The following is an 11,101-nucleotide window of genomic DNA, read 5'->3' as shown; positions in this document are numbered from 1 at the left end:
CTGATCATAACATATTCTTTGATCATTCAAACGTTAAATTTGATATTATCACATATCGTAATCCTAAATCTACAAACTGGGACCTCTATGAAGAGGGTTTGGCGACTAGATTTTACGGGTACCAACCAACAATTGAAACCCCAATTGATTTGGAAAATGTTGTCGACGAGACAAACTCACTCATAGTTGCAGCATATGAAGAGGCTTGTCCACTTCGGATTGTGCGAGCTACTAGAGGAACTCCTTGGTGGAATGCTTAACTTGCTAGACTAAGGAAACTATGCAGAAGAGCTTGGAACCACCGACGCAGAGATGGGTCGGAGGCATTCGTGTCGGCTCGAAGGGCTTACCAAAAATGCTCTTCGATCGTCTGAGCGAAGTGGTTGGAAAAGCATCTGCACAAATGTCTCTAGTCTCAATGAGGCTAGCAGAATAAATAAGTTACTTTCGAAGTCCAAGGACTTTAATGTCAGTTTCTTAAGAACTTCAGATGGTGAACACTTGTCTGATGAAGGTGATGTACTTCACTATCTTTTTAACACTCACTTTCCAAGATGTATGGATCCATCACCGACAGCTCTTCCCGAGACTTTTTCAGGTAGTTACGATTCTTGGGCTCTTGCTCGAAGCGTTGTGACGATTGAATCGGTCAAATGGGCAGTTGAGAGTTTTGCTCCGTATAAGTCTCCTGGAAAGGATGGAGTTTTCCCAGTGTTACTGCAGAAAGGGTATGAACATTTCAAACATGTTTTGAAGAAAATACTTACTTTTAGTCTTGCGACTGGATATATTCCAAGAGCCTGGCAGGAAATAATTGTCAAATTTATTCCCAAAGGCGGTCGCGACACTTATGAGGAAGCGAAGAGTTTCAGGCCTATCAGTCTAAGCTCATTTCTTCTTAAAACAGTGGAACGCATAGTAGATCACTATATCAGGAATGTTAGTCTGGGCGTGCATCCGCTACATGGAATGCAACATGCTTACCAGCGTGGAAAGTCCACTACAACCCTGTTACATGATGTTGTGTACAACATTGAAAAAGCTTTCTCACAAAAGCAATCTTGCTTGGGAGTTTTCCTAGATATTGAAGGTGCCTTTGATAACGTGTCTTTCAATTCAATTCTGGAAGCAGCCCGTGGTCATGGCATACCTTCAAGTATCACAAATTGGATACACGCAATGCTTAGCAATCGACTTCTTTGTTCATCGCTTCGGCAAGCAGAGATTAGAAAACTGAGTGTCTGTGGGTGTCCTCAAGGTGGTGTACTATCCCCACTTTTATGGAACCTAGTCGCTGATGGTTTGTTAAGGAAACTTAATAACCTTGGATTTCCGACATACGGTTTTGCCGACGATTATCATATATAGATGACCGGTATAAGCATTAACACTCTCTTTGATTTAATGCAACAAGCCCTGCGATCTGTTGAACAATGGTGTTGTCAGGTTGGATTATCTGTAAATCCGGGCAAAACATCGATGGTGCTTTTCACTCATCGTAGGATAATCGCAGGAGCTCGCCCGTTACAGTTCTTCGGTTCAGAGGTTAATGTGGTCGATCAAGTTAAATACGTCGGGGTTATTCTTGACTCAAAACTGAATTGGTCTGCTCACATTGATTTCAGGATTAAAAGAGCTTGCATGGCTTTCGGCCAATGCAGACGAGCTTCTGGAAAATCATGGGGACTCAAACCCAGATATATTCATTGGATCTACACAACTATTGTTAGACCAATTTTAGCATATGGATGTCTTGTATGGTGGCAGAAAGGAGAAGTCGCGACAGTTCAGTCAAAGCTAAATCATCTCCAAAGGATGGTCCTAATGGCGATGACAGGAGCATTCACGACAACTCCTACTGCTGCTCTAGAGGCGCTACTGTGCATTAAACCACTTCATGTGTTCCTAAAACAAGAAGCATTATCTTGTGCATACCGTCTTAAGGTTACAGGGCTTTGGAACAGTAACCCATTAGATTATGCTACCAGCCACATTCGCTTGTGGTCTCAAATGGTTACGTGGGATGAGTATTTACTCGCTCCTAGTGACCTAACTCTCACGTGCAGTTTTCCTTTCAAAACATTCAATGTGAGCTATCCTCTTCGTGAGGAATGGTTGTCTGGTTGTCTGGAACGACAACTTGATGAACACATAGTTTGTTATACAGACGGTTCTCTGTTGAATGGTCGTGCTGGTGCTGGTGTCTACTGTCGTGAAATGAGGCTGGAGCAGTCTCTTTCATTTGGGAGATACTGTACTGTGTTCCAAGGAGAAATCTACGCAATTCTGTGTGGAGTACAATCGGCATTTCAGCAGAGGATCTGTGGTAAACGAATTTATTTTTGTTCCGACAGTCAGGCAGCCTTAAAAGCACTCAGTTCGAATGACTCACGGTCGAATCTAGTGATCGCGTGTCGAACTCAAATTGAAGACCTCAGCATTTCAAATGCTGTTTACTTCTTATGGGTACCCGGCCATTCTGGTATTACTGGAAATGAATGGGCTGATGAGTTGGCTAGAGCTGGTGCAACGAATGATTTCGTTGGTCCTGAACCAGCTTTACCACTTTCAACTAGTTTGATAAAGCAGATTCGTTCTTGGGCTGCATCCAAACATGCCAGCTACTGGCGCAGCTTGCAAACTTGCGCTCAGACAAAAGCATTTCTACCAGATTTAAATCTGAAAATGTCAAAGTGTCTACTGCATTTCTCCAAGCATCAATGCAGTATTCTGGTCAGAGCTCTGACTGGACATTGCAAACTCAATTATCACATGGCTACTATTCAACGTGCTGAGTATTATTCGTGTGATTTGTATGAATGCGATTATGGTACTTCATATCATCTGATATGTAACTGTCCCGCATTGACGCAGCTACGTATCCGGGTTTTTGGTTCTCCATACATGGTTGAGTCTGTGTATGCGGAGCTAAAATTGAAGGATATTCTCTCGTTTCTTACCCAATGTGGTAAGGAGCTATAGACAGAAGGGTTCATCGTTCTTCCTGGAGTGAATGAATCCCTTCTGTATTCACCTTAAATAGGGTTTAGCAGATTGTTTGGCATCCTTTAGGGGGTACCGAATTTACTTCTGCTCGTACATACTGCGAATCGTTCTGCATTCTTCCGGGAGTGCAGTATGGTGTCGCTTTTGTAAGATCTCTAAATCCTCTCGGGGGTTGGAGGTTCTATTAACAGCAGACTGTTCGGGACCTCGTAGAGGTTCAGAATTTACTTCTGCTTCCACTAAATGTGATCCTCAGCAGATTGTTCAGCATCCCTTAGGGGTGCAGAATTTACTTCTGCTTTTATGTGTTTTTGTGTCGTCAATTTTTCCCATCCTCCTAGTCCTTACCATTTCCTTTCAATCCTTCCCTCTTATATATCGGGAAAATGATGCTAAAAACAAATTGATGGCAAGGCACAAATCTCCAAATATCAAGGGGAACGTGCCATTTGAGCCAATTTGTTCTGATTCCTGATTCCTGAAAAGCGGCCCTGGTCTAGTTGAATCTTGCCGAGATGTCGCAATTAAGCTAGGAGTGACGTCTTCAACTGTACACCGAGTTTCAAAAACGAACCAAATTGTCAACTTGATAAAGGCTACGTCAAAACAGATCTCAAACCGCATTCGCTAGAAAGGAAGCTTAAGATAATTAATTGTTCCTTCATTCTGTATGATTTGGAATTAATTTGAGCTACACACATTCTTTCAGTCAATTTTTAATCGTTATACCTTTCATTCCATGTATGTGTGGCACCGTTTTTTGATTATTACGGTACTCTCAGAGATACTTTCCTTTAACTATGTATTCGAAGAGAATAATAACTGAATTTATCATCTTTAAATCTGCATTTTTCGAAAAAATTATCGAAAAATTCAGAAATATTAAACTCCGTAATAATTCAAAGAAAAAGGAAACAAAACTGAAACTATCACTTACACTTAGGACCTCATCTAAGAACATTGAATAACATTTATTTTCGGGGTGGCTCAATAAGCAGAACAGGTGCACGAGCTGAAGCAAGATTGCAGGTTCGAATGATGTCGTTGGGGATACTTTTTCGGATAATTTCATTTTCGTTAACTCGAGAATCCATGAGTCATAGCTATTTTTAACCAATAAAAGCTATTCGCGTTGCATGTTCAGCCTACTTACAACCACCCCGATTCTGTATTTAGTTCGAATCTGATTGTTTCGATCGAATACGAAATTTTGCATTCTGTAGCTCGATCGAGTTCGAGTTTTTTATACAAAAGCATAACTCGATCGATTTACAGAATGCAAATTTTTACATTCGTTCGACACAATCTGATTCGATCGAAATACAGAATAGGGGTGAACATGGGAATTAGGATACGTACGATGGATTGAAAAGAAACTGACCAAGTTTTTCAACAACTATGTTCATGAGTTTATTCCACTGTATATATCTGTGTCATATTTCGGCTTGTATAGTTATAGCTCTAGCGCGTATTTAATTCATAGTACATATTATGAAAGATGTTTTTTTAGCATACTGTTCCGACGTCATGCCGTCCAATGTATTGGTTCCATGAGAATGCGATGTCTTTGTCTCAGTTGCTCCTAAAATCTATCGCAATGGTTTACTACTATCATCTTGCAGAATCATTAGAAGGATTTTCATATAAGTCGAATTGTACATAGTTAAATTTGCACATTTTTCCATTTGCATTTGGCTTAATTTTGCGACGATTTTAGCGTGAATTCAATGCGTAATTACATAACAATGTGATTGATCGAAGGTAATGATGTTCGCATGCGTCATCATCTGCCGATAGTCGTACTTTAACAATTCGTTTCGAATAGCGGTGTAGCGCTTGTTATTTTTTTTAATATTTCCCCTCTCGTGTAGACAAATACGATCGATAGTTCTTAATGCAGGATGTGTTGCCCGGTGAAAACATATCTAAACGGTTATATGGCCTGTGGGAGTAACGATACTTGTTTTCTGTTATTTTTTATTTGCTGTTTGTACAATTCATTGAACTTGATCGTTTCGCCGTTTCATAGTTTAATCGAATCATCCTCAATTCATAGTCGAAATAAAAAGCTAAATGGAATGGCTAAAGCTTGAAAATATGGTCAACGATCAATGAAGAGCAGTTTCACCGTATTTACACAACAAAGAAACATGGTTAACTATGAGAACGTAAAATTCCAGCGAATTCGAGATTCTACATGTTGCAAAACAGCAAAACCTGAACGTAAGCGAACTTGTGATCTATAATGTATTATCGCATTTCACTACAATAGCCTATATTATTATCATTCCAATAATGTCTATTATACTAAATCGTTTTTTTTCTTGTTTGTTTTGTTTAAGATGAGCTACGCGTATTAATATATTAGTTAAATTTGTAATACAATGTTCTTGAACCGAGATTAAGGAGTTGTTCGTTTCTGTAAAGACATTAACTTTGGGTGGAGGTTCAATTTTTGCTTTAATATTTTTTTATGTATTCCACGTTCATTATTTCCACAATTAATGCAACTGTTTTGCCCGTCTATTTACTGATATTATTCTTTGTTTCTCTAAATATCGACTTCCGTTTTGTACGGTGCGAAAAAATAAGACCGAGATCTACAATGCAGAAGTAGTTTTTTCAGTGTCTCAATCAACCTGTCATTACTCTTCCTTCTCGTCCTCGTCTATCCCTCCTTCCTAATAGAATAATGCGAATATCGAGTCAGTTTTGTGTAGCATTGTTGATGTTTGTAGTTTCACGGTACTTAGCACCGCGTCTCGTACAGTCCGCTTCGGCCAATGTAACGCACCCATTTGATTACATCGTGATCAGAGTAGTTCAGTTTGGGTTCGAACACCTTTAGATAACGCACCTGAAATTAAAAAAAAACATGAATTTGAAGAGCACGATTATCACGTGGTTATCCCGTTCAACTCACCTTGAACCCGGACGGTGCAAACGGAACCTCAAAGTTCATCGAAATGGGCGGCCGTGTCCATTTCTTCTTCGTATCAGTTTCCAGCAGTTCGATTTCTGCGGACAGTTGAGTTTCCTTCATTCCAGCCATTCGTTTGATTCTGTGTAGCAGAACAAATAATTATTCAACGTTTTCAGGGCCATTTACGTGTTTTGGTACTGCACGTTTTTACGTTTAGTCTTCGACTTGACAGAAAATGTTTTGCAAGTAGCATTAAATTTACATCTGCTTAGCGGTTTTGGTCGAACCACAAGGTGGCATTAGCAGTTCAACATAAACTGCTGATGCCCTGATGGGTCGAAGACGAAACGTAAAAACAAGTAACATAGGCATGTGCACTTAGCTCAAACTGTACAAAAAACCCCTTCATGACAACTATCTGTTTGCAACCAGAAAGTTGTCTGTTGTGAAAATTCAGCACTCCGGTGTAAAACGTGTTTTTGCAAGTAGCATTAACTTTACGTCTTTTTAGTGGTTTATACTCACTTCCACACGATTGCATTCTCCGATGCCTTATACTTGGCTTTGCCCTTCAGACAGATCAACTGCACTCCAGATGTGTTCAGCGGCGTCGGGATTTTCACCTCAATCTTCTGTCCCAGCAGAGACGGTTTGAAATTCGATTTGAGCACCACCTTCACCTCCATTTTCGTGCGGCCAACCTCGCGCACCAGCGGAATCACACGGAATGGCAACGAAATATCCTTGGTTGTTCGGTAGCGCATCAGTTCGAACTCACCATCCGGCGGGATAAAACTAATCGAGTGCTCCGTTTCGAATTTACTCAACTTGACGCATTGATGGAACTGGCAATCGTCGATCACCACAACAGGCTTACCCGAACGAGAAACTTCATTATCCGCATTTCCAGATATGCCACTACGACCCTTAGCCTCCATCACGATCTTATCGTTGATGCCGAATTTACATTCGGGCATTCCTAACCGAAACGATAAAATCAACTTAAAGCTCCACTAAATTACTAAAAACAAAGCCTTACCTGAGAGATACGACTTCATGACAACTTTTCCGGCTACGTGAGCGGACAGGACCTGACCTTGCGGACTCATCAGCAAATTAACGTACTCCAGCACATCCAGGAACAGTTCGTTACGGCGATATTTGATACCTTCCCGACGCCATCCGATTTGACCGGTAACTTGGGAGGTAATTTGGGCTTGTTCCTCTTTTGTCGCAGTCTTTATTCCTTGCTGGGTGATGAATGTCTTTAGGACACCAGTATCCGTATTTTGCGGATATCCAAAGTCCAAAATTTCTAAACGAAAACAAATATTACACATCAAACCAGTACCAACCGTACAAAGGGCAGAATTACCATCCAACAGTTCATAGATCAGCACGAAGTTGTTTTTAATGTTTTCCTCCGAGATTTTGCCAAAGTACGATTGCATAACATCAATAATTTTGAGCAAAAACTCAAACACCATGGCGGCGTTAACATTTTGCTTGGTGACCGCGGCTAACCAAATGTTAGCTCTCTGAAAAAAATAACAATAATTCATCAAAAACTAACAAATCAAATCGACGCCACTCACAAATCCTAACCTACCTTGATATGAAAGAAACTAGTTCTCGCAATGTTAGTCACCGGCGAGCGGACCTGCTGCCGAGCGTGAATAACGTTCACTCGGAAAGCATCCACCGCATTCCGACCAATGTCATCTCGGTACACGCGGGAGATCAACACTTCCCCTTTGTGATTATAAACAAACAGCCCGCCTATCATTTTCCGCTTCTACTTCCTTCCTGCTCCGATGGTGGACCACCTTACTGGCCCCTCGTGTACCCAACGAGCTATGCTGTGCTGTGCGTACTCAGTCGCTGAGAATAGCTAAAACGAAAGTAACAAAGCGTACAATTGAATTTAAACGCCCACTTACAGCTACAGTAGCAAAAGCCATGCATCTATAAAATTCTCAATGATAAGAATTGTACTTCATGACTGCTGGTACAGCAAGAAGGAAACTGACATATTATAATACAAATAACGCTCTCGTAGGACGGATACATACAATCACTTCTCGTCATTATGTGCATTATTTCTGTTTGTAATGAATCTACGCTGACTGACACTTGACGTATCTCCTAATGACATGAAATGTGCCAACAAAAAAAAATCGGAAATCAATAATTTTATAACCTGCTCTATTAGCAGTTGACAGCACAGAACCACCTAACATCAGTAGCACTGAAAATTTACTCAAATTTATCTTTCCAGAAAGCGGTACGGTATTACTTCTTCGACACTTCTGCTAATTTATCGCCTACACATAGCTCGTCGGTTCTGTTCGTCCATTATTAGTCTGCTGGTAGTCGTGAAAGAAAAAAATGTCTTCCACCTCAACAAATCCAATCAATTTTCATCAATCACAATCAAACCAACGGTCCAGGTTCCTGAACGTGCAACGCAAACATACCTTATAAACCACACAGTTGATAACCTTTTGCAACACCTTACTAGCCGCAGTTAATTCATTTTTATTAGAAATATTCCGGAAAACAACACTCCTCACAAACCAAGAGACGGCAGGAACGAAACTTTTCCTCCAACTTTCTGGTATGACACAATCGGATTTTCATTGCACGAACGCAGCCATTCGTACCGCGTTCATCGAGAAATCGACTATTAGTTGACAGTTGTGACACATAGACATATTTTCGAGCTAAAGCCAGCGCTGCCAGGCAATCTTATTGTGGTTATGAATTTTTTCGCGGTGAACTCCAATTTTGGTTGAAATTTTACATTCGGTAGTAACATGTGATTGCGAATGTTACAAAATATAATGTTCATTGCTCGGTTCTACGACCTTCATTTACACAATAATCGATATAATCTCGTAAATAGAAACCCAATCTACGAAATTGTGCGCAATATGCTTGAATTTCATGTTTAAATCTTCAGTAAAGAGCATTAGGGTAACAGAGGTATTTTGGCCCACTTTAGGATTTGTTTTATTTTGGCCCGTTTCCTAAAAATATCCACCGAATGTTGTAATATCTTCGAGAAACCCTTCCGCAATAGGTAATTTATTGTGATTAGCTTCAAATTGATGCAACATGGGTTACTTAACATCTGTTAAATCCATAACGTTTGCTAGGTGGGCCAAAATATATGAAGTGGTCAAAATACCTCTGTTACCATCTATGCCCTATATATATGCCCATCGCACGATATGCCCTAATCACATGTTAATACCGCATTGTGGTCGTTATTCATTATCGAGTATAGTTATTTGATTTGTTATCGTGACGTCAAAAAATGAACAAGCATTCATCCTTGACAGTTCAGCGACACTGTTTACGAACAAGCGCAAACATAAATCGAAGAACACGTCTTAAACAATCATCTTTACACTTTGCAACTAGTCACTTTTATTTAATAAATCTCAAAAACAAACTGTATCCAATCGTGAACAAATGTTTCAAAACTCTATTTAGGTGATATGGACCGTAAATGGTCTCATCCAAATTGTTAACAGCCAAACAAAAAAAATTCTGTTTACAAACAGTACTGCTGGACTGTCAAAATGTGTTCATTCGATTGAGATTAGCAGTGACGGTAAAAAAAGATTAGAAGTGACGGTAAAAAAGGGTAGTTTCGTCAATGCCACACGAGGGTGTGAGCAGAGCTGCAAATTGTCATTCATGTCAAATGACCTTGACACACAGACTAACAGACATGACAGAATGAGTAAATTCTTATACAAATAATTTTTCGTGATGCACTAGTTCCACCTATATTGTACTGCGCGAACTATTTACTATCTGTACACCCCTTGTGTTATGTAAAAGTTTTTTTACTAGTTGGTTTCCCTCGTTTGTCAACACCGATCAGCTGCTTGCAGGGATGCCTGATTTCATCAAAATATTTGAAAATGAATCGTTAGAATAAATTGTTGGATTACGTTGATAATACATTTAACTTTTTCGCGATGTTGGAAGGTAACCATTTATTTGACTCAACGTTGTTCATCTAGACTATTTTTTATTGTGTTGGTAGTTTTCACCCGAAATTAAGTGGCGGCAGACCAGAAGCAAGTAAATATTGTAACAAAACGGGTTCGATTCTGTATTGCGTTGGAGGATGAGAAGTAGGCACAATTATGTATATAGTTATGAATATAGGCAATATGTATTAAATCCGAGATTAAATCTGTATCCTGTATGAAATTCGCATGGACGTATACAAATCAATACATTACAGGTAATTCTGTATGAATGGCAACTCTGTTGGTAAATGAAAAAAATAAACACAGTCTAGATGACAGACAGGATGTTTTTGATGGGGTAACGTGGCGCCATCATGACACATGTGAGTACCGTCCCAAATAAGAGAATATTCGAAATGACTGTTAAAATGATTGAAGAATCTAATTTAAGTGTCCTGTCTGTTAGTCTGTGCTTGACAGGCTGACTAAAATCATCGTCAACTGTAATCGGTACGGTCAAAGTGTCTGTCAAATGAGATACTCTATAGCTCAATGACCAAGTAGAAGTATACTCAGTAAAAGACAGGTGACGCATTATTGAGGAGAATTGAGGAGAAAAAATAGATGTTATGTTCCATAGAAGATAGAGCTACACTAAATGACACTATAATTAAATTCTTCTAAAAATAAATTTTCGTACTTGATGAGGCTTTGTATAATATTTGAAAATGAATCGTCGCAATAAATTATGGGATTACGTTCATAATATACTTAACTTTTTAGTGATGTATGAAAGCAACAATTTTTTTTCTCAACGTTGTTCAGAAGAATGACTTCTCATGTACGTGACACAGACTGTTTGTTTGTGGTATAGATCGGCAGATTCTGCAGATTTCGTACATAGTGATGCAGACATTTTTTACTGTGCAGACTTTTGGAAATCGAGTTTTTCGCAGACTTTAGTAAAAATGTTCAGACTTTTGAAATTGCCGCGGTCTTTTTTTTTGCTCGCCAAGTCAGTTTAGCGTATCACACTTTATAGAGAAATTGCTGTCAGCAAGACATACTTGCTGACTGCAGATTTTTTTTCGGATATACAGACTTTTACAACTCTGTCTGAAAATATTTGAAATTTTGACCTGGCACCTCTGGAAAACAATCAAATAACTGTACATTATTGCAT

General features: G+C 39.5%; 1 protein-coding gene across 1 annotated transcript; it reads right to left on the bottom strand.

Moving 5' to 3' along the window:
* Window positions 1–4,391: 4,391 nt before the first annotated feature.
* On the bottom strand, window positions 4,392–8,562 carry LOC131439519 (AP-2 complex subunit mu). Its single transcript, XM_058610647.1, has 7 exons — window positions 8,407–8,562; window positions 7,539–7,820; window positions 7,305–7,467; window positions 6,969–7,244; window positions 6,455–6,908; window positions 5,930–6,068; window positions 4,392–5,863 (listed from the first exon to the last, which is right to left on the bottom strand). Exons 2-7 carry the CDS (start codon window positions 7,713–7,715, stop codon window positions 5,756–5,758), a joined length of 1,317 nt encoding a protein of 438 aa, XP_058466630.1. The 5' UTR covers window positions 7,716–7,820; window positions 8,407–8,562; the 3' UTR covers window positions 4,392–5,755.
* Between the last annotated feature and the right edge of the window lie 2,539 nt (window positions 8,563–11,101).

This window comes from Malaya genurostris, chromosome 3 (genome assembly GCF_030247185.1).
Source record: "Malaya genurostris strain Urasoe2022 chromosome 3, Malgen_1.1, whole genome shotgun sequence".
Lineage (NCBI taxonomy): Eukaryota > Metazoa > Arthropoda > Insecta > Diptera > Culicidae > Malaya > Malaya genurostris.
This window is presented reverse-complemented; position numbering and strand designations above follow the sequence as displayed.